Below are 24,664 nucleotides of genomic sequence, written 5' to 3'. Positions count from 1 at the left end.
TCTGCAGTACTGCATTTTTGTCTGACTTATTAATGGGACTGGTTGGACAGCTACTAGAACTGGAATTCTTTCTACTTTATTCCAGATGTCAACCTCATTATGTGTAACACTGGCAGTGTCATAAAATGCTGTAAGTATCACAGGCTTATGGTTAACATTATGTTATTAAAACACAATTCTAGATCAACAACTTGCATTAAATAGCACCTTTAACATAGTGAAACATCCCAAGGTGCTTCACAGGAGTGTTATCAACCAAAATATGAACAACAGATGATGATAAGGTTGGTCAAAGAGGTAGGTTTTAAGGATCCTCTTAAAGGAAGAGAGATAGTGAGGTGGAGAGGTTTATAGAGGGAATTTTAGAGTGTTCATGCTAGACGGCTGAAGGCACAGCCACCAGTAGTGAGGCAAAGGAAGTTGGCAATGCACAAGAGGCCCGAATTGGACGAACTCAGAGTTCTCGGAGGGTTGTAGGGCTGAAGGAGCTAACAGAGACAGGGAGGTTCAGTTAATATAAGGCACTTGTGGAACATAGGAGGTGTTCCAGAGTAGCAGAAAAGGAGGGTATAGTTCAGAATTTTTAAGGACAAATTTAAGACATATGGCAGGAATTTTTTATGTTCAAGTGCATTGCCTGGAACAGTGGCTGAAACACTTAAGAATCAGTTAGATGATTAATTGGGAAGACAGTGGAGTTGTTAGTCAGGAAATAAAGAACTTGCATTTGTAACAAACATTTCATATCCTTTGGACATTCCAAAGTACTTCACAAACAATGAATTCCTTTTTGAAGTGTAGTACTGTTGATTTGCAGGTAAGGATGGGATTCAATGGGTGGAAGAGGCATCTGCATCCATATCGAACTTGTGAAAAGGAAAGTTATTAATTTTCACATGTTAGATATGGATGCAGATGCATCCATAGGAAAGTTATTCATTTATAATAGCATCTCTGAATTAATCCTATGGTTTAATTTCCAAGCAGAAATGCTGGCACATTGTCTACATAAATTGTGTTATTGGTATGGAACTCTGATATATGTAGAAATTATGTTGTATTTGATTGTATTGAGTGTAGTGTTCAATATATACATAGTGTTTTATATATGAAATGGCAATGTATATGATGTATTGTACATAGAATTGACTTGTCTAAGGTGAGGGTATCTATCAAGGGATATGCAGGTACAGATCAGCCATGATTTAACAGAATGGTGAAGCAAGCTGATTGGCCTACTTCTCATAGTCATAGAATTATACAGCACAGAAACAGGCCCTTCAGCCCATCGTGTCTGTGCTGGCCATCAAGCACTTATCTATTCCAATCCCATTTTCCAGCACTTGGTCCGTAGCTTTGTATGCTATGGTATTTCAAGTGCTCATCTGAATACTGCTTAAATGTTGTGAGGAAATGTTCTGTTCTATACCATTAACTTACATGTATAGGTTGTGCTTTTATATATATATATATAAAACTTGTATTGAATTAATAAATTATGCTGTATGTTAAGAGATTTATTGTATATAGGAATTGTGCTATATTTGAAACTTTTGTTTTGACAAGAATTAATGATCATTACAATAGTAGGAACTGAAGTCTCCAGTCCTTAATGTCAGTCCTCGTGCTGCGGGGGGGAATTGTTTTTGTGACTGCACCAAGATGGCGGCGGCCATGGCTTCAGATGTTGCCGAGCCGCCACCGAATGTTTTCTATTTTCGGGACCCGAAGCCGGTGGCCGACCCAATATTCGAGCTCGGGGAAGCCCATCGAGCCAATCCGGGCCAGGTGCCTCTGGTGGTGGATAATGGGTCTTTCCAGTGCCGGGTGGGTTGGGCCCTGGACGAGAAGCCGCGGCTTCAGTTTAAGAATGTGTCGGCCCGGAGCCGCGGCGCCTCCCGCAGCGACACCCAGGTCGGGAACGATATCCGGAACCTGGAGGTAGTCCGCTGGCTGCTCAAGTCGCAGTTCGACAGAAATGTGGTGGTGAACTTCGATATTCAGGAGCAGGTGTTTGACCACATCTTCCAGCACATGGGCATTGCCTCTGAGGTGAGAGTTCAGCGTTTTGGGGGTGGGGGAGAAGCTTGAGACAAAACGGGCCACAATATGGCAAACTGTACATACGAATTAGGAGCAGGAGTAGGCCGCTCGGGCCCCTGGAGCCTGCTCCGCCATTCAGTAAGATCTGATTGTAACCTCGACTCCACATTCCCGCCTAGCTCCAATAACCTTTCACCCACTTGCTTATCAAGAATCTATCTATCTATCTCTGCCTTAAAAGTATTCAAAGACTGCAACCCCCATATGGCAAACCATGCCCCAGTATCACATAGTGTGACCTGATCAGGTGAGCCATGACCCGATCTGGCTCGGCGTGGTCTGATTTGATGCGCTGGGACACAATCTGGTGTAACATGCCCCAATATGGCGCACCATACACTGATATGGCAAACAGTGATCCCATCTGGCAAACCGTGACCTGGTGCAGCATGCCCCAATATTGCATAGTGACCCGATATGGTGAGCCATGACCCAACATTGCATGACGTGACCTAATCTGGTAAACCATGACCCGATATGGTGTAATTTGCTTTAATATGGAGCTCCGTGCCCTGATATGGCGAGCCATAGCACAGTGGATCAGAATTTGCTACCAAATAACGACGAGTTTACTGTGAAAGCTGTTATGCGCGTAAGGGGAAAAAACAGCAATTTGTTGAGAGGAAAGATTCATTTGAGAGTTGTGAAAGTCGCCACAAATTGATGGTCAGTTTGCTCCGCTTCTTGTATTGTGATGCACTTGACAACCCAATTGTGAGAGATAAGCTGGATGGGCTTTTCCTGTCCCTCATTTTTCATTTGTTATTCCCCCTCATCACAAGTGAATGATTATGTTTTCCAATGGCTAGATATCAACCTGACTCCAGCAACAGATAAAAAAGCAAAATACTGCCTACGCTGGAAATCTAAAACAAAAACAGAAAATGCAGAGTTGATGCTTCATCAGTTCCACAGATGCTGCCTGACCTGCTGAGCGTTTCCAGTATTTTCTGTTTTTGTTCAAGCTACTGATGGCTGCTATTGTAAGCTCTGAAAATTGTGCTAAGTGTTACTGTTTGTATCTATTACAGTTTTGCGTGGAGCATCCAGTAGTTTTAACAGAAGCACCGTGTAATCCACTGTATTCACGGCAGTTAATGTCTGAGCTCCTGTTCGAGTGCTACCATATTCCCAAGGTGTCGTATGGAATTGATGATCTTTACAGCTTCTGGCGCAATAACAAATCACCCTCCACTGGATTGATTGTCTCTTCTGGATATCACTGTTGTCACATTCTGCCAGTGCTGCACGGCAGGTTTGTTAAGCACATACATGAAAACTTTAGAAAGACACTGCACAAAGTTTGTTCAGGCCATGCATTACTTTTTTTTTATTCATTCATGGGATGTGGGCATCGCTGGCCAGGCCAGCGTTAATTGCCCATCCCTAATTGCCCTTGAGAAGATGGCGGTGAGCTGCCTTCTTGAACTGCTGCAGTCCATGTGGGGTAGGTACACCCACAGTGCTGTTAGGAAGGGAGTTCCAGGATTTTGACCCAACTACAGTGAAGGAACGGTGATGTAGTTCCAAGTCAGGCTGGTGTGTGACTTGGAGGGGAACTTGCAGGTGTTGGTGTTCCCAGGCATTTGCTGCCCTTGTCCTTCTAGTTGTCAGAGGTCGTGGGTTTGGAAGGTGCTGTCTAAGGAGCCTTGGTGCATTGCTGCAGCGCATCTTGTAGATGGTACACACTGCTGCCACTGTGCGTCGGTGGTGGAGGGAGTGAATGTTTGTAGATGGGGTGCCAATCAAGCAGGCTGCTTTGTCCTGGATGGTGTCGAGCTTCTTGAGTGTTGTTGGAACTGCACCCATCCAGGCAGGTGGAGAGTATTCCATCACAGTCCTGACTTGTGCCTTGTAGATGGTGGACAGACTTTGGGGAGTCAGGAGGTGAGTTACTCGCCTCAGGATTCCTAGCTTCTGACTTGCTCTTGCAGCCACGGTATTTATATGGCTACTCCAGTTCAGTTTCTGGTCAATGGTAGCCCCTAGGATGTTGATAGTGGGGGATTCAGCGATGGTAATGCCGTTGAATGTCAAGGGGAGATGGTTCGATTCTCTCTTGGAGATGGTCATTGCCTGGCACTTGTGTGGCACGAATGTTACTTGCCACTTATCAGCCCAAGCCTGGATATTGTCCATGTCTTGCTGCATTTCTACACGGACTGCTTCAGTATCTGAGGAGTCATGAATGGTGCTGAACATTGTGCAATCATCAGCGAACATCCCCACTCCTGACCTTATGATTGAAGGAAGGTCATTGATGAAACAGCTGAAGATGGTTGGGCCTAGGACACTACCCTGAGGAATTCCTGCAGTGATGTCCTGGAGCTCAGATGATTGACCTCCAACAACCACAACCATCTTCCTTTGCGCTAAGTATGAATCCAACCAGCGGAGGGTTTTCCCCCTGATTCCCATTTACCTCAGTTTTGCTAGGGCTCCTTGATGCCATACCCGGTCAAATGCTGCCTTGATGTCAAGGGCAGTCACTCTCGCCTCATCTCTTGAGTTCAGCTCTTTTGTCCATGTTTGAACCAAGCCTGTAATAAGGTCAAAAGCTGAGTGGCCCTGGCGGAACCTAAACTGAGCATCACTGAGCAGGTTATTGCAAAGCAAGTGCTGCTTGATGGCACTGTTGATGACACCTTCCATCACTTTACGGCTGATGGGGCGGTAATTGGCCGGGTTGGACTTGTCCTGCTTTTTGTGTACAGGACATATCTGGGCAATTTTCCGTATTGCAGGGTAGATGCCAGTGTTGTAGCTGTACTGGAACAGCTTGGCTAGGGGCGCGACAAGTTCTGGAGCACAGGTCTTCGTACTATTGCCAGAATATTGTCAGGGCCCATAGCCTTTGCAGTACCCAGTGCCTTCGGTCGTTTCTTGACATCAAGTTGAGTGAATCAAATTGGCTGAAGACTGGCATCTGTGATGCTGGGGACTTCAGGGGGAGGCCAAGATGGATCATCAACTCAGCACTTCTGGCTGAAGGTTGTTGCAAATGCTTCAGCCTTATCTTTCGCACTGATGTGCTGGGCTCCCCCATCATTGAGGATGGGGACATTTGTGGAGCCACCGCCTCCAGTTAGTTGTTTAATTGTCCACCACCATTCACGGTTGGATGTGGCTGGACTGCAGAGCTTAGATCTGATCCGTTGGTTATGGGATTGCTTAGCTCTGTCTATCGCATGCTGCTTATGCGGTTTGGCACGCAGATAGTCCTGTGTTGTAGCTTCACCGGGTTGACACCTCATTTTGAGGTATGCCTGGTGCTGCTCCTGGCATGCCCTCCTGCACTCTTCATTGAACCAGGGTTGGTCTCCTGGCTTGATAGTAATGGTAGAGTGGGGGATATGCTGGGCCATGAGGTTACGGATTGTGGTTGAGTACAGTTCTGCTGCTGCTGATGACCCACAGCGCCTCATGGATGCCCAATTTTGCATTGCTAGATCTGTTCGAAATCTATCCCATTTAGCACAGTGATAGTGCCACACAACACGAAGGAGGGTATCCTCAATGTGAAGGCAGGACTTCGTCTCCACAATGACTGTGCGGTGGTCACTCCTACCAATGCTGTCATGGACAGATGCATCTGCGGCAGGCAAATTGGTGAGGACGAGGCCAAGTATGTTTTTCCCTCTTGGTTCCCTCGCCACCTGCCGCATACCCAGTCTAGCAGCTATGTCCTTTAGGACTCAGCCAGCTCGGTCAGTAGTGGTGCTACTGAGCCACTCTTGGTGATGGACATTGAAGTCCCCTACCCAGAGTACATTCTGTGCCCTTTCCACCCTCAGTGCTTCCTCCAAGTACTGTTCAACACGGAGGAGTACTGAGTCATCAGCTGAGGGAGGGCGGTAAGTGGTAATCAGCAGGAGGTTTCCTTGTCCATGTTTGACCTGATGCCATGAGACTTCATGGGGTCCAGAACCGATGTTGAGGACTCCCAGGGCAACTCCCTCCCTACTGTATACCACTGTGCCGCGACCTCTGTTGGGTCTGTCCTGCCGGTGGGACAGGACATACCCGTGGATGGTGATGGCAGTGTCTGGGACATTGTCTGTCAGGTATGATTCCTTGAGTGTGACTCTGTCAGGCTGTTGCTTGACTAGTCTGTGGGACAGCTCTCCAAACTTTGGCACAAGCTCCCAAATGTTAGTAAGGAGGACTTTGCAGGGTCAACAGGGCTGGGTTTGAACATAGAACAGTACAGCACAGTACAGGCCCTTCGGCCCACGATGTTGTGCCGAACCTTTAACCTACTCTAAGATCAAACTAACTACCTACCCTTCATTCTACTATCATCCATGTACTTATCCAAGAGTCGCTTAAATGTCCCTAATGTATCTGCTTCTACTACCACCGCTGGCAGTGCATTCCACGCACCCACCACTCTCTGTGTAAAGAACCTACCTCTGACATCTCCCCGAAACCTTCCTCCAATCACCTTAAAATTATGCCCTCTGGTGATAGCCCTTTCCACCCTGGGAAAAAGTCTCTGGCTATCCACTCTATCTATGCCTCTCATCATCTTGTACCCCTCTATCAAGTCACCTCTCATCCTTCTACGCTCCAATGAGAAAAGCCCTAGCTCCCTCAATCTTTCTTCGTAAGACATACCCTCCAGTCCAGGCAGCATCCTGGTAAATCTCCTCTGCACCCTGTCTAAAGCTTCCACATCCTTCCTATAATGAGGCGACCAGAACTGAACACAATATTCCAAGTGTGGTCGAACCAGGGCCTTGTAGAGCTGCAGCATAACCTCGCGGCTCTTAAACTCAATCCCCCTGTTAATGAAAGCCAACACACCATACGACTTCTTAACAACCCTATCAACTTGGGTGGCAACTTTGAGCGATCTATGGACATGGACCCAAGATCCCTCTGTTCCTCCACACTACCAAGAATCCTGTCTTTAAGTCTGTATTCTGCATTCAAATTTGACCTTCAAAAATGAATCACTTCACACTTTTCCAGGTTGAACTCCATCTGCCACTTCTCAGCCCAGCTCTGCATCCTGTCAATGTCCCGTTGCAACCTAGAACAGCCTTCCACACTATCCACAACTCCAGCAACCTTCGTGTCATCGGCAAACTTGCTAACCCAGCCTTCCACTTCCTCATCCAAGTCATTTATAAAAATCACAAAGAGCAGAGGTCCCAGAACAGATCCCTGCGGAACACCACTGGTCACCGAGCTCCATGCTGAATACTTTCCATCTGCTACCACCCTCTGACTTCTATGGGCCAGCCAATTTTGTATCCAGACAGCCAACTTTCCCTGTATCCCATGCCTCCTCACTTTCTGAATGAGCCTACCATGGGGAACCTTATCAAACGCCTTGCTAAAATCCATATACACCACATCCACTGCTCTTCCTTCATCAATGTGTTTTGTCACATCTTCAAAGAATCCAATAAGGCTTGTGAGGCATGACCTGCCCCTCACAAAGCCATGCTGACAGTCTCTAATCAAACCATGCTTTTCCAAATAATCATAAATCCTGTCTCTCAGAATCCTCTCCAATAATTTGCCCACTACTGACGTAAGACTGACTGGTCTATAATTCCCAGGGTTATCCCTATTCCCTTTCTTGAACAAGGGACCAACATTTGCCGCCCTCCAATCATCTGGCACTACTCCAGTGGACTGTGATGACGCAAAGATCATTGCCAAAGGCGCAGCAATCTCTTCCCTCTCTTCCCATAATATCCTTGGGTATGTCCCGTCTGGCCCCGGGGACTTATCTGTCCTCATATCATTCAAAATTTCCAGCACATCCTCCCTCTTAACCTCAACCTGTTCGAGCATATCAGCCTGTTCCATGCTGTCTTCACAAACGACCAGGTCCCTCTCACTAGTGAATACTGAAGCAAAGTATTCATTTAGGACCTCCCCTACCTCCTCCGACTCCAGGCACAAGTTCCCTCCACTATCCCTGATCGGCCCCACCCTCACTCTGGCCATCCTCTTGTTCCTCACATAAGTGTAGAATGCCTTGGTATTTTCCTTAATCCTACCCGCCAAGACTTTTTCATGTCCCTTTCTAGCTCTCCTAAGTCCATTCTTCAGTTCCTTCCTTGCTACCTTGTAACCCTCTAGAGCCCTGTCTGATCCTTGCTTCCTCAACCTTAAGTAAGCTTCCTTCTTCCTCTTGACTAGCTGTTCCACATCTCTTGTCATCCAAGGTTCCTTCACCCTACCATCCCTTCCTTGCCTCATCGGGACAAACCTATCCAGCAGTCGCAGCAAGTGCTCCTAACAACCTCCACATTTCTGCCGTGCATTTCCCTGAGAACATCTGTTCCCAGTTGATGCTCCCCAGTTCCTGCCTAATAGCATTGCAATTCCCCTTCCCCCAATTAAATATTTTCCCATCCCGTCTGCTCCTGTCCCTCTCCATGACTATAGTAAAGGTCAGGGAGTTGTGATCACTATCACCGAAATGCTCTCCCACCGAGAGATCTGCCACCTGGCCTGGTTCGTTGCCAAGCACCAAGTCCAACATAGTCTCCCCTCTAGTCGGCCTATCTACATATTGAGTCAGGAAACCTTCCTGGACACACCTGACAAAAACTGCTCCATCCAAACTATTTTCACTAAGGAGGTTCCAATCAATATTAGGGAAGTTGAAGTCACCCATGACAACAACCCTGTTACTTCTGCACCTTTCCAAAATCTGCCTCCCAATCTGTTCCTCCGTGTCTCTGTTGCTATTGGGGGGTCTATAGAAAACTCCCAACAAAGTGACTGCTCTTTTCATGTTTCTGACTTCCACCCATAATGACTCAGTAGACAAACCCTCCTCGACGACCTCCCTTTCTGCAGCTGTGATACTATCCCTGATCAGCAATGCCACTCCCCCACCTCTTTTACCTCCCTCCCTATTCCTTTTGAAACATCTAAACCCCAGAATATCCATTCCTGCCCCTGTGATATCCACGTCTCTGTAATGGCCACCACATCGTAGCTCCAAGTACTGATCCATGCTCTAAGTTCATCACCCTTATTTCTGACACTGTTTGCGTTAAAATAGACACACTTCAACTCATCATACTGGCTGCAACTTTGTCGTGTCAATTGTCTAACCTTCCTCACAGACTCTCTGCACTCTGTATCTGCCTATTCAACAGCTACCCCATCCACTGATCCGTAGCTCCGGTTCCCATCCTCCTGCCAAACTAGTTTAAACCCTCCCGAAGAGCTCTAGTAAACCTCCCACCCAGGATATTGGTGCCCCTCCAGTTCAGATGCAACCCCCCCTTCTTGTACAGGTCCCACCTTCCCCAGATGGTATCCCAATGATCCACATATCTGAATCCCTCCCTCCTACACCAGTTCTGTAGCCACGTGTTCAGCTGCACTCGCTCCCTGTTTCTAGCCTCACTAGCACGTGGCACCGGTAACAATCCTGAGATTACTACTCTGCTCGTCCTACCTTTCAGCTTCCAACCTAACTCCCTGTATTCGCCTTTCAGGTCCTCATCCCTTTTCCTAGCTATGTCATTGGTACCGATATGTACCATGACCTCTGGCTGCTCCTCCTCGTTTCCGGTGCCTAGGTCGATGCCAGGTGGTCTGTCCGGTTTCATTCCTTTTTATTGACTTTGTAGCAGCTTGCTAGGCCATTTCAGAGGGCATTGAAGTATCAACCACATTGTTGTGGGTCTGGAGTCACATGTAGGCCAGATCAGGTAAGGACAGCAGATTTCCTTCCCTGAAGGGCATTAGTGAACCAGATGGGTTTTTACAACAATCAACAATGGTTTCATGGCCATCATTAGACTAGCTTTAAATTCCAGATTTATTAATTGAATTCAAATTCCACCATCTGCTGAGGTGGGATTTGCAGAAGGTGGAATTTGAACCCATGTCCCCAGAGCAATACCCTGGGTCTCTGGGTTACTGGTCCAATGACAACACCACTACGCCACCTCCTCACCCTGCAGATTATTGCAGATTTGGCAAAGCAATAGATCACTAAGGTTGGAAATCTAAACTAAAAACTTAAAATGTGGGAATCGCATCAGAGTTTGTACAGTTAATATTTCAAGTGATCCGAAGTTCTCTTTCATGCACTGACTGACCCGCTGTACATTTCCAGCATGAATATATCTTTTAGTTACTGGTTTAATATTTGCTATCATTAGCAAAGAAACAGAAAAGTTGCATTTATAAAATGCCTTTTGTGACATCCCAAAGCATTTCACAACAAATGTATTAGTTTTAAAGTCTAGTCAGTGTTGTAAGGAAACACAGCATGGTATCACAAACTGATCTTTTTTTAGTTACCTGAGAGTGAAGACGGGGCCTCGGTTAATGTCTCATTGAAGAGATGCATCTCTAATAGTGCAGCACTCCCTCATTGCAGAACTGGAGTGTTAGCTGAGATTATACACTCAGTTCCTGGAGTGGGACTTGACCTTCCAAGTCAGAGGCAAGAGTGCTGCCCGCTGAGCCAAGTCGGACAGGTAGATTAAAAATCACTATTAGGGAAGCGGGCAAGAGGAAGCTTGATGGCATCTGGGAGAAAAGTGGAGAGCAGAAGGTTGAGACCCTGGCCCTTTGTAGCTTATACTGGATGGCTATAGAGTATGGAAGTGAGCGAACCACCAAGGTCCCCAGAGGAGGACATCTGGAATCACGGCTGGTAGTGTTGGGGCTTCAGTGAAATCTGGATGAGAAGAAGTCCAACAGGTCCCTGCTGCTGTCGGTGATATGACTCCTGTGAACCAATCAGTTTGCTGGAGGAGTAATGGCTGCAATTGGTTCCATTGTTACTGGACTAGAGAAGGAAAAATCAGAAGGGGTTCGTTCCTGCTCACTACCTAGTAATCCCCGACTAGAAAGTGGGGGCATCCTGTAGCATTGCCAGCACTCCCTTCCAATTTATATATGTATATCTTTATGTTGCTTCACATCTTCTTTCTGTGCTTGTGCTGATGAATGTTTCCTTCATGAAATGTAGGCCGGATGCTCATAACAGTAAAAGAATTAATCTGGGTGGAAGCCAGGCAGCATCATACATGCAGCGCTTGCTGCAGCTGAAGTACCCTGGACACTTACCGGCAATAACACTCAGCAGAATGGAAGAAATTCTCATTGAGCATTGCTACGTTGCTGCCGACTATATGGAAGGTAATTATAGCTGTAGTTCTGTACATACATTCCTTGGGGGAGGGGGGGGAAAGCAACTCGGGCAGAGATTGCATCATCTACAAGGTTAATGTCATGTGTTCCTTGTGATCTCCTGGATTGGATTTGATTGTCTGAGGGGGTCAGGGGGTAATTTTCCAGAGTATTTTATCCCTTAACAGCCCTGGATTTTATCCTGTTTCTCAACCTCTCTCAGGAGGTTGCAGGTAAGATTGTTGGTGGTGGGGAGAGGGTTGGCAGGTGGGTGTGAAGAGGAAATATTTAGTCAGGATGCTCCAGCCATCATAGGGTAGCTTAATGTACCAGCTAGTCATTTCCTGTCCGTTCAACTTCCTAAATTTTAACTTCATTGATGTCACCATCCTAGAAAAGGGATGTTCTGATTTGGTTTATCTTTCTTCGGATGGTATGTTTTTATTTTATTTACTTATTATTTTGAGATACAGCACTGAAACAGGCCCTTCAGCCCACCGGGTATGTGTCAACCACCATTTATACTAATCATAGCTATACATTAATCTCATTACCCTCTCACATCCCCGCCTACCTGGGCTAGGGGCAATTTATAATGGCCAATTTACCTATCAACCTGCAAGTCTTTGGCTGTGGGAGGAACCCAGAGCACCCGGCGAAAACCCACGCGATCACAGGGAGAACTTGCAAACTCCGCACAGGCAGTACCCAGGATCGAACCCGGGTCCCTGGAGCTGTTAGGCTGCGGTGCTAACCACTGCACCACTGTGTTCTCCTGTTAGATTGTACAACCATTTCCCAATGGTGTAGTGGGTAAAGACCTCCCTCCCCATCCACCCATCCACCCCCCCCCCCCCCCCCACTTCCCCCTGATATATTACCACACTATGAAGGGCCAGAACATCTCACATTTTGTTCCATTCTGTACTAACATAGCTGATTTTATTTAGTCAGCATTGAGCTGTCAGAAATGGCTTCAGCTCCCCTGCAGTCAGGACTCGGTCTCATGATTACCTCCAAGGAATCCCTGCTGAAAAGTATACGCTGTAGATGTGAGATGGGAACAGTGTGATGCACTGCAGGGTTGAATAGCATTGATGTCCAAGCATGAACATGAAGAATATCCACAGTAGTTGTTGAAGTGGAGAGAAAATTGGAAAGGGGGAAAAATGTGGGCATATTTGGCCTTTCTAAAATTTATATTTTTATAAAATTTTATAAAATGTTTTACTTCAATATTTCATTGGTCCATTTCTGCTGTAATTTGAAAATATAATTTTGTTCTGAATGATTCCGAGATTGTTTTTACATGTGATAGAAGGTTTTGGAGGCTTGTGGTTTTATTGGGTTCAGTAGTATAGTGGTTATGTTACTGGAAAATTAAGCTAGAGGTATGGACTGTTAATCCTAGCGCAAAGGAAGATGGTTGTGGTTGTTGGAGGTCAATCATCTGAGCTCCAGGACATCACTGCAGGAGTTCCTCAGGGTAGTGTCCTAGGCCCAACCATCTTCAGCTGCTTCATCAATGACCTTCCTTCAATCATTAGGCCAGAAGTGGGGATGTTCGCTGATGATTGCACAACGTTCAGCACCATTCGTGACTCCTCAGATACTGAAGCAGTCCGTGTAGAAATGCAGCAAGACCTGGACAATATCCAGGCTTGAGCTGTTAAGTGGCAAGTAACATTGGCGCCACACAAGTGCCAGGCAATGACCATCTCCAACAAGAGAGAATCTAACCATCTCCCCATGACATTCAATGGCATTACCATCGCTGAATCCCCCACTATCTACCTCCTAGGGGCTACCATTGACCAGAAACTGAACTGGAGTAGCCATATAAATACCGTGGCTACAAGAGCAGGTCAGAGGCTAGGAATCCTGTGGCGAGTAACTCACCTCCTGACTCCCAAAGCCTGTCCACCATCTACAAGGCACAAGTCAGGAGTATGATGGAATACTCTCCACTTGCCTGGATGGGTGCAGCTCCAACAACACTCAAGAAGCTCGACACCATCCAGGACAAAGCAGCCTGCTAGATTGGCACCCCATCTACAAACATTCACTCCCTCCACCACCGACGCACAGTGGTAGCAGTGTGTACCATCTACAAGATGCACTGCAGCAATGCACCAAGGCTCCTTAGACAGCACCTTCCAAACCCACGACCTCTACCAACTAGAAGGACAAGGGCAGCAAATACATGGGAACGCCACCACCTGCAAGTTCCCCTCCAAGTCACACACCATCCTGACTTGGAACTATATCGCCGTTCCTTCACTGTCGCTGGGTCAAAATCCTGGAACTCCCTTCCGAACAGCACTGTGGGTGTACCTACCCCAAATGGACTGCAGCGGTTCAAGAAGGCAGCTCACCACCACCTTCTCAAGGGCAATTAGGGATGGGCAATAAATGCTGGCCTCGCCAGTGACGCCTACATCCCATGAATGAATTAAAAAAAATCCGGAGTTGTGAGTTCAAAGCTCACCATGCATTTGGGAATTTTAAATCTGGAATCAAATAAATATTGATGTGACCATGAAACTACCAGATTATTGAACAAGTTGGGTTCTTTTTTAACAACAATGTCCTTTAGGGAAGGAAACCTGACGTCCTTACCTGGTCTGGCCTTCGTGTGACGCCAAATCCACAGCAATCTGGTTGACTCTTAACCTCCTTTGCAATGGCCTAGCAAACCACTCACTTGATTCAAAGCTACTGCGACAGACTCCAGTGGTTCAGGAAGGTGGCTCAGCACCACCTTCTCAAAGGCAATTAGGGGGGAACAATAAATGTGATTGATTGATTGAATTTTTTTTTTAAATGGAGCTATGATAACAAGGTCTTCTGCCTTTTCTTTAAGTGCTAACTTCCATCAGTTTATATATTTTTTTCAATCTTCCATGCTCAGTTATGCATCTATTGTGCTAGACTTGGAGCTGATTAGATTCATTTTGGAAATATATCAGATATAGTCTTGGCTTACTAAATTTAGGGAATTATTGTTTTGGAACCTTAATACACATGTGACTGTGAAACCCTGACCACAGGGTTGGGGTGATTTATTGATTTTTTAAATATAACTTAGCCACCCCATTTCCATTTACTGGGTATTGAGCCCCATTTTATACAACATATGTTTTGTGCATGGTGATTTATGGTTCTGTTGAGCTACTGGCAGAACATTGTCATTGTTTTTACAGTTGTCAAGTTCTCAAACAAAAGCACAGACAGCAACTACATGACAATGTTAAATACACTGTTTTTCTGAGTAGTCTTCATAACATCTGTAAACTGTTCACTCCTACAATCATAAATTTAATTTTCAGGAACATCAGAAGTATCTACAGTATAGCGCCAACAGTAATGACTTGCTTTTATTACCCCTTTTAATGTAATAGAATGTCCTAAGATGCTTCACAAGTACATAGACAAAAATTGACACCAAGCTAAAAGAGGAGATGTGAGGACAGGTGACTAAGAGCTTGGTCAAGGAGATAGGGTTTAAGGAGCATCTTGAAGGAGGCAGAGAGGTTTGGGGAGGGAATTCCAGATGTTAGGGCCCAGGCAGCTGAAGGCATAGCCACCAATTATAGGTGAAGAAAATGAGGATGCACAAGAAGCCAGAGGTGCAGTAACAGAGTTATTAATCGGGTTGTAGGGCTGAATAAGGGTACATAGATAGGGTGGGGCAACAGTTTTGGGAACCAGGATGAGAATTTTATAATTGAGGCATTGTTTCATCTGGAGCCATTGTAGTTCAGCGAGCATATGGGTGATCAGGACTTGGTGCGAGTCAGAACATGGGCAGTGTCTTTCCAGAAAACGCAGTCTTTGTACTCCAAGCTCCATCTTTGGATTGATAATCCTGAACCTGATTTTTTTTTTAAATGTGTGTCAACTTACTTTAAGTGGAGGAGACATCTTCAGACTGTACGTCACTTCCTTGCACTCACCCATCTGTTATCACTAGCTTAATGAAGTACATGTTGACTGGTGGCAGGGTTGGCTGGAGTGGAGTGCCACTCCCTAGTTAGTGTACCAGCTCTCTGTAGTTGATACCATTTTGCCAAGTGTTTTTTTTTAAAGTGACCCTAACACTCCCTTCCTCCTTTTGGCTTGTCACCATCTCTTGTCACTATTTCATGGAGGTCAAATGCAATGCAGATCTTAATCTGTAATCATGGATTCAGCTATGTGTCCTGTTGCTGGCTCAAATTCATACAAGAGGCAACTGGAGAAAGATGCAGGAGACCAGGTAATCTGTTTCTTTTCTAAATTATGTTGTTTAAGGGATAAATGTCAGTCAGGACACTGGGCTGAACTCCCCTACTCTTCTTCAAAATACTGTTATGGTATTTTTTTTTTCTTCTTGGATTGTGGGTGTCATTGGTAAGGCCAGCATTTGTTGTCCATCCCTAATTGCCCTTGAAGGTGGCGGTGAGCTGCCTTCTTGAACCGCTGCAATCCAGGTGCAGGTAAACCCACAGTGCTGTTAAGGATTAAGTTCTAGGATTTTGTTTCAGTGACAGTGAAGGAACAATGATATATTTTCAAGTCAGGATGGTGTGTGACTTGGAGGGGAACTTGCAGGTGGTGGCATTCCCCATCTGCTACCCTTGTCCTTCTAGGTGGAAGAGGTCATGGGTTTGGAAGGTGCTGTCGAAGGAGGCCTGGTGAGTTGTTGCAGTGAATCTTGTAGATGGTACACACTGCTATCACTGTGCGTCAGTGGTGGAGGTAGTGAATGTATAAGGTAGTCGATGGTGTCGAGCTTCTTGAGTGCTGTTGGAGCCGCACTCATTCAGGCAAGTGGACAGTATTCCATCACACTCCTGATTTGTGCCTTGTGGATGGTAGATTGGCTTTGGGAAGTCAGGAGGTGAGGTAACCCCCAGGATGTGTTAGTGGGGGATTCAGTGATGGTAATGCCATTGAATGTCACGGGGAGATGGTCAGATTCTCTCTTGTTAGAGATGGTCATTGCCCGGTACTTGTGTGGCCAGAATGTTACTCACCCCTTATCAGCCCAAGCCTGGATGTTGTCCAGGCTTTGCTGTATCTGGACACGGGCTGCTTCAGTATCTGAGTTCCAAATGGTACTGAACATTGTATAATCATCAGTGAACATCCCCACTTATGACCTTATGATGGAGGGGTCATTGATGAAGCAGCTGAAGTTAGGCCTGGGTCACTACTGTGAGAAACTCTTGCAGCAACGTCCTGGAGCTGAGATGATTGGCATCCAACAACCACAACCATCTTCTTTTGTGCTAGCTATGACTTCTAACCAGTGGAGTGTTTTCCTCCTGATTCCCATTGACTCCAGTTTGGCTAGGGCTCCTTGATGCTGCACTCGGTCAAATCTTGCCTTGATATCATGGGCTGTTACATTCACCTCACCTCTGGAGTTCAGTTATTTTGTGCATGTTTGGACTAAGGCTGTAAGCAGGTCAGGAGCCGGGTGGCCCTGGTGGAACCCAAACTGAGGATCGGTGAGCAGGTTATTGCTCTGTATGTGGCACTTGATAGCACTGTCGACCACACATTCCATCATTTTGCCGATGATTGAGAGTAGACTGATGGTACAGTAATTGGCCGGGTTGGGTTTGTCCTGCTTTTTGTGGATAGGTCATACCTGGGCAATTTTCCACATTGTCGGATAGATGCCAGTGTTGTAGCTGTACTGGAACAGCTTGGCTAGGGGTGCAGCTGGTTCTGCAGCATAAATCTTCAGTACAACAGCTGGGGTGTTGTCAGAGCCCATAGCCTTTGCAGTATCCAGTGCCTTCAATCATTTCTTGATATCAAGTGGAGTGAATCGAATTGGCTTAAGGCTGGCATCTGTGATGCTGGGACCTCAGGAGGAGGCGGAGATGTGGACAGTTTAAACTGTGGAGTCTCCTTCCCTCAGGTAGTGAATTGTTGTTTGAGATTTTTAAAATGTCAAATGTTAATTTTTTTTTCTTTTACTTTCTCTTTTTCTTTTTCACTTCATCCAACCTTTCGTTTTATTTGACATTGGATTAACCTGCTCTGTTTCACTCTCCTCATTCCTTCTTCTGATTTTTTCTTAATCCTTAAATCTCATTGGTTAAGGAGATAGACTGTTAGTCCTGCCATTCATTGAGATCGCGGATGTCCTGTTGCCCTCGCCATGCTGGTATTGGCTCATATGCTAATACTTCTAGCAACTTACAGGGCAAAAAAGAAGTTTGTCAGGAAAAGGTCTAACTAAGTGGGCATGCTGTGTTCCAACAAATTCCAGCCCAGTCATTTGGGTAGGAGCCTTCATAAGAAAGTTGTTACGTCCTTTCCCACCCACTGCAAAAATTATAAATTAAGTTAATTTTTTTGTTTAGCTTTATTGGATTTCTGCATAACAGTAGAAATAGAGTGTGAGGGGAAATCTACCGCCTTTAATTTTATAGATGAAACTTACAAAATTCTTATAGGGTGTGACAGGGTAGATGCAGACAGGTTGTTTCCCCTGGCTGGTGAGGGGGACATAGTCTCAGAATAAGGAGTAGGCCATTTAAGACTGAGGTGAGGAGGAATTTCTTCACTCACAGCATGGTGAATCTTTGGAATTTTCTACCCCAGAGGGCTGTGGAAGCTCAATCATTGAGCATGTTCAAGACAGAAATCGATAGATATCTAGATACTAATGACATCAAGGGATATGGGGATAATGCAGGAAAGTGGTATTGAGGTATATGATCAGCCATGTTCTAATTGAATGGTGGAGCAGGCTCGAAGGGCTGAATGTCCTACTCCTCCTATGTTCCTAGTTTTGACTTAGGAAACTATTACATTCAATCTTGACACTCCATGGCATTACCTTCGGTGAATCGTCCACCATTAACATCCTGGGGTTGCTGTTGACCAGAAAACTCGTGGACTAGCCACATAAAGGCCATCGTTACTACAGCATTTCAGAGGCTGGGCATTCTGCATCGAATAGTTCATCATCTGGCTCCTCCTCTTCACCTGCCACCAGGAGTGTGATGAAGTACCCTCCATTTGCCTAATGGCTGCAACTGCAACAACGCTCAAGAAGCTCAACACCGTTCAGGACAAAACAGTCTACTCAATCAACATCCCATCCACCAGCTTCAGCATCCACTCTCTCCATTATCTGTATCCTATGGCTGCAGTCTACAGAAAGCACTGCAGCAATTCGCCATGGCTTCTTCTGCAACACCTCCCAAATCCCTGACCACCTCCACTTAGAAGGACAAGAGAATCAGGTACGTGGAAACTCTGCCAACTCCAAATCTCTCTCAATCCTGACTTGCACATATACCAGCCGTTCCTTCATTTTTGCTGGGTCAAAATCCTGGTATTCCCTACCTAACAGCACTGCTGGGCGTACCTTCTCCTCACGGACTGCAGCAGATCAAGAGGATGGCCCACCACCAGCTTTTGAATGGCAGCTAGAGATGGCCAATTAATGCTGGACTTGCCATCGACGTCTATATCATGAGAATGAATTTAAAAAGTCCCTTCATTGCCCCAAATATTAGGAAGAAGAGAAATCACACAAAAAATTAAAAGGATTAAACTATTTTTTGCTGAAGGTGCTGTTATGAAGTTTTTATGAGAATGCATGAGATGAGAAACCTAAACTCAGACATTTGTGTCTTGAATTTTGAGTCGCAGTTGAAAAATGGTTTTGATGCAATTATTTACCTATTTGCAGAACTCGACCTGTGGAAGCTCCCAGACTTCTACGTGAAGAATATTCACAGGATGCAGTTGCCTTTTAACAACAAGCTGCTGGCCAGCACTTTGACAGCAGAGGAGAAGATGGAACGGAGGCAGCAACAGATTCGCAGGCTGCAGGAGCTCAACGCACGGCGCAGGGAAGAAAAACTACAGCTCGATCAGGAGAGGCTTGAGAGACTGCTCAGCATTCAGGTAAGGGATCAGGGCCACAGTTTTTCCAATATTAACATCTGTGCCAGTATTCCACAAGAGCAGGTCAACTGCTGCCAGGATTCTGCTTATACCATTTGGAAAAATCAACAACTTGCACGTTTCATGTCCTCGGGGTGTCCCAAGGAATTTAAAAGTGTGGTCTCTTTTTGGTAGGCAGGTGTGGCAGCCAGTTTGTGAACAGCAAGATCCCACAAATAATGAGATAAATTAGTAAATTGGTTTTATTTTTGTGGTTTCAGTTGAGGTCAGCACACTGGAAGAACTTCAGGCTCCTCAATAAATTGCTGTGACTTTTGACCTCCATCTGAACACGATGTAGTGTCTCACATCCTTTTTTTTCATTCTTTTATGGGATGTGGGCTTCGCTACCAAGGCCAGCATTTGTTGCCCATCCCTAATTGACCTTGACAAATGAGTGGCTTGCTGGGCCATTTCAGAGGGCAGTTAAGAGCCAACCACGTGGCTGTAGATCAGGAGTCACATGTAGGCCAGACCAGGTAAGGACAGCAGATTTCCTTCCCTAAATGACATCATTAGTGAACCAGATGGGTTTTTACAACAATTGATAGTTTCATGGCACCATTACTGAGACTAGTTATCAATTAATTGAATTATTAATTAATTGAATTTAAATCTCACCAGCTGCCGTGGTGGGATTTATACGTGTCCCAGGGTATTAGCCTGAGTCTCTGGATTACTAGTTCAGTTACATTACCACTATGCACTATCTCTGTCTCAAATGATGGCACTACTGACAATGCTGCATTCTCTCACTGCCACAAGAAAGTGTTGGCTTGGAGTGGGTTTGAACCCACAATCTTCTGATTTGGGCAAGAGTTCTACCAGCTGAGCCAAGCTGACACTTGAACCATTACATTCTTTTCTGTGCCACTAGCTATTGATCATGAAGGAATAGACAGTGCAATTCCCAAGATATCTGTTCAAAAGCTCAACTTTCCATGGAGTAAAAACAGACTCAATCAATCACTGCATTAGTGGCTCTGCTTATGACCTTTCATGCAAGTGAAATAGTTAAATCCAACCCATGTCCATCTTGCCTAGCTAAACTGACAACAAGTACAAAGCATTGTGCCCTTTTTCAATTTCCCTAATTAATTAAATCTAAACGTTCAGTTTTGGCTCCTTGTTACTGAAATATCTAGCAACTGCAGGTTGTGTTAGCCAAGAGTTCAAAACAACAGGCGGTAACTACTGATTCATTACTTTGCTCTCTTGTCTTCCTGATGATGCCTGGGACTAAATGGATAGCTCTTTCAAAGGGCTGCCACAGGCACAATGGGCCGAGTGTCTGCCTCCTATGTTGTAAGATTCGGTGATCCTTCCAGCCTATATTTTCTGCATCATCCCTCTGCTTCTTATTCCTCCCCTGTGCGCATGCGTGTGTGTTTGTTTCTTGCTGTGCGAGGAGGAAGGAGGAGCATTGTTTTCTGGAGGCAAATGGATTGCGTGGGGCGTGCACAGAGCAGGCAGTCGGCAAAAAAAACCTTTCAGCCTAATCAGGCGAATACTTCAAATACTTCTATAGAGTGCAAACACGGATTCTCGAAGCATATGAACCAAGAATTAGATGCACAATGAACACTTAATTGAGAATAGAATCTACAGTGGTTGTTGTAGGAAAATAATGCACATTGTAGAAAGGTTTCTAAATTCCTTCTCCCACTATGCTGCTATTTTCTATGAAGCCAGTACTGCAGCTCACAAATGAAGCTTGCTCATTCTCTACACTGGCGGAAATTAAAAAGTAAATAATTCATGCAGACTTTCCACATGTTGCGTTTAACATTATAGAGTCCTCTTGTTTATAATTTTCATCAAAAAAATTAACATCATTACGATTGAAGTGTTAAGAAATTGGTGAGGCAACTGGAATATGCCATTACAAGTCTGGAAAAGTAATTTCTGTTTTCTCCACAGTTAAACGGACTGCGTCTGACATTTTAATAAATGAATTCACATTTGCTGGGATATAGCAGGATGATTGCTGTACTGATTTCCTGCCACTAGAGGGTAGCGACTGGTTCAATTCATAAAAAAACTTGCACAGTAGCCCTAAACCATACAGGAGGAAAGGGGTTTGTGAAAACTTGAACATTAATTACATAGAACATACAGCACAGAGACAGGCCATTTGACTCAAATGGTACATGCCGGTGTTTATGCTCTAAATGAGCCTCCTCCCAACCCTCTTCATCTTGCCTTGTCAGCATATCCTTCTATTCATTTCTCCCTCGTGTTCATCTAGCTTCCCTTTAAATGTGTCATATTTTTTGACAATGAGAGCCAGGTTGTCCTTTTCTGTGAATAATGTAATCAGGTTTACTACCTTCCAGTAATTCAGCCTAATTCATAGATCTAGCCATTTTTATAACTTTTCCTTGGTTGCTTGTTCTCTGGAGGCAAATGGATTGCGTGCGCTGCGTACAGAGCAGATAGGTGGCAAAGAAACCTTTTAGTCTAATCAGGCAAATACTTCAGCTGCTCCCATGTAAGTGCTAACATGGATTCTCGCTTGGGTTTTTACAATGTATTCTTGGGCCTTGATTTTAACTCTGGTGGCTTTTGCTGGATAACACTTCTGTGGAGAACCTTGGGTACACTGTTTGTGGCATGTAGGGCAACTGAACTAAGACCACCATTGTTTGATTGTGAAAGAAAGAGATACTTGCATTTATATAGCACTTTTCAAATTCAGCTTCTTTCTTTACAAAGTGTCTTTTTATATTAAATGTTCCCCGGTACTTCACATGATTACTTTTGGAATGCAGTGACTGTTATGGCAAACATAGCAGCTCGTCTGTATCATTAATACCCACAGACATCAATCAGATGAATGACGCGTTATTCTGTTTTTTTTTTGGAGGTATTGGGTGAACGGGGAAACCTTGACCAAGACCCCAGAATTCTCTGTGGAACTGCATACAAGTGAGGAATCCAGCTTTGAGAAGGGAGCTTTCCATTTGAATGCAGCCTTATACATTGGCTGTGATGTCCTTTGGCAGAATAAAAGTGTCCATAATTTAGCACTAATTAGCAATCCCTTTCAAAAAGGTTGGTGTATGAAATAGAAATGTTAGACTGATGCAACAGAAATGTTAGACTGATGCAACAGAAAGTGTCCTTCTGATTTGGGATAAAGGCACTTTGTTGGGAGAGTACTTTATTCTGCACCTAACCATGACAGAGTCTAAATGAGCAAAGAAAGTTTAATTTCCCATCATTGAGCTCATTTACCTTGACAGAATGGGGCTGATCTGTATAAACAGCAAGCTTGTTCAGCATAATATATTATTGTCCTGTCTTCGTTACTTTAGGAGCTTTTGGAAGAAGGCATGACTGAACGATTCAAGCGAGCTCTGTTGGAAATGAACATGGATTCCGCAGAGGAACTGCAGTCATATATTAACAAACTCAGTCTGGTCATTGAACAAACCAAACAAAAAATCCTGCAGGCAGAGGTGAACGTGGAGGTGGATGTTGTCGACACGAAGTCAGATGTAAGTAATGATGGCAACTGATCATGTGGTCACTTACCCTTGGCACTTTTTTGACTGGTACTGGGCCTGCTTGCATGCCTGCCAGCAAACCCTTTGGCATGCAGCTATTCTTCACACGTTAAGGTAGTGTCGACAATCTGTTTGGCTGCAGAGCCTGATCTTGTGCTCAGTTGACGCCAGGACATACACATTTTCTAACAGGGCTCAGAGAAAAAAAAGACTTGCATTTATATAAAGCTCCTTTCAGGATTTCCCAAAGTGCTTTACAACCAATGAAATACTTTTAAAGTATAGTCACTCTTGTAGGAAATGCAGCAGCCAATTTGCACATAACAGCGTTCCACAACAGTGATGTGAAACGGCAGATTTTTTTTTTATTCATTCATGGTATGTGAACATCGTGGGCAGGGACAACATTTTTTGCCCATCCCTGATTGTGCTTAAGAAGGTGGTGGTGAACTGACATCTTGAACTGATGCAGTTCATCTGGTGTAGGTCACCCACAGCGCTGTTAGGAAGGGAGTTCCAGGCTTTTGACCCGGCGAAGGAACGGCGATTATAGTTCCACGTCTGGATGGTGTGTGACTTGGAGGGGAACTTGCAGGTGGTGGCATTCCCATGCATCTTTTTTTTGAATTCTTTCATGGGATGTGGGCGTCACCGGCAAAGTGTATTCCATCACACTCCTGACTTGCGCCTTGTAGATGGTGGACAGGCTTTGGGGAGTTAGGAGGTGAGTTACTGACCACAGAATTCCCAGTCCCTGACCTGTTCTTGTAGCCACAGTATTATATGGTCAGTCCAGTTAAGTTTCTGGTTAATGGTAACCCTCCAGGCTGTTGATGGTGAGGGATTTAGCAATTCTGATGCTGTTGAATGTCACGGGGAGATGGTTAGATTCTCTTTTGTTTGAGATAGTCATTTCCTGGTACTTGTGCAGTGTGACTGTTACTTGCCACTTATCAGCCCAAGCCTGAATGTTGTCCAGGTCTTGTTGCATGTGGACATGGACTGCTTCAGTATCTGGTGAGTTACAAATGGCACAGAACATTGTGCAATCATCAGCGAACATTCCCATTTCTGATCTTATGACGGAGGGAAAATCATTGATGAAGCAGCTGAAGATGCTGGAAATCTGAAATTAAAAACAGAAAATTCAGGTCTGGCAATATCTGTGGAGACAGAAACAGAGTTAAGATTTCAGGTCAATGAGTTCTGAAGAAAGGTCAATCATCATATCATCTGTTTTTAGTGATGCTGTTTGAGGGATAAATTTTGGCCAAAAGACCAGGGAGAACCGCCCGCACCCACCCTGCTTTTGTCCGAAATAGCCATGGGATCTTTCACATCCCTCTGAGGAGGCCGATGGGGCCTCAGTTTAACGTCTATCTGAAAGACATGTCAATAGTAGCGTCTGAGCCCATTACCCATCTTGAGACCATCTGACATTTGCACAGAAAGAGGATCTTCTGGTTCCTGTAGCTTCATGTCACACCTCACCGTGCAATTCCGACTAAGCCGTGGAGAACTTGTTTCTGTCAATTACCTTTTACATTGGCTTTGTTTCTACTTGATTTACACTACATAGTTTGGGGATATTTTAATCTAATTGGTGAGGCAGGAAACCCACCAGATTGACTGGAACTGCCAGTTTTACATCTTGTCCAATATTAATCCCCACCCACTTCACTGGAGAGCGAAATCAGGCGGGCTGTAAAACCACCCTGGCACCCGATCCTTAGTGTTTCCCGATGGTGGCTAAGGTTAAAATGAATCCCTTTGTGTCCATGAGAAGTTGAAAACATGTTGAGTTGGCAGAAGTTGTATATTGTAACTGGCCTATTACAATCAAACCCTTATGAGAACAGAGGTAGTTTGCCAGAAAATGTTTTGTTTGAATTTGGATTTCTGTGAAATTGCAGATGAATCTGGATTAAGAGCCTATGAAGGAATGTAAACTTGGACTTTGTCTGGCT

At 45.0% G+C, this 24,664-nt stretch overlaps 1 protein-coding gene across 3 annotated transcripts in view; it reads left to right on the top strand.

Moving 5' to 3' along the window:
• The first annotated feature begins 1,635 nt into the window (after positions 1 to 1,635).
• actr5 (actin related protein 5) overlaps positions 1,636 to 24,664 on the top strand; it is a 36,829-nt gene continuing 13,800 nt past the window's right edge. For 2 of the 3 annotated variants that reach the window (XR_010976588.1, XM_068048524.1), the window contains exons 1-5: positions 1,637 to 2,052; positions 3,135 to 3,358; positions 11,069 to 11,238; positions 18,932 to 19,149; positions 22,506 to 22,688. Coding sequence is in view for 1 of the 3 variants with exons in the window: in XM_068048524.1 (XP_067904625.1) it covers positions 1,663 to 2,052; positions 3,135 to 3,358; positions 11,069 to 11,238; positions 18,932 to 19,149; positions 22,506 to 22,688 (1,185 nt within the window). In the remaining 2 variants the exon portion in view is untranslated. Of the gene's footprint in view, positions 2,053 to 3,134; positions 3,359 to 11,068; positions 11,239 to 18,931; positions 19,150 to 22,505; positions 22,689 to 24,664 lie in introns of all 3 variants that reach the window. The other variant, XR_010976587.1, reaches the window with a different exon arrangement.

The sequence above is a fragment of the Heterodontus francisci genome, chromosome 16 (assembly GCF_036365525.1).
Source record: "Heterodontus francisci isolate sHetFra1 chromosome 16, sHetFra1.hap1, whole genome shotgun sequence".
NCBI lineage: Eukaryota > Metazoa > Chordata > Chondrichthyes > Heterodontiformes > Heterodontidae > Heterodontus > Heterodontus francisci.
The sequence above is the reverse complement of the archived record's forward strand: the minus strand, read 5'-3'. Positions and strand labels throughout refer to the sequence as shown.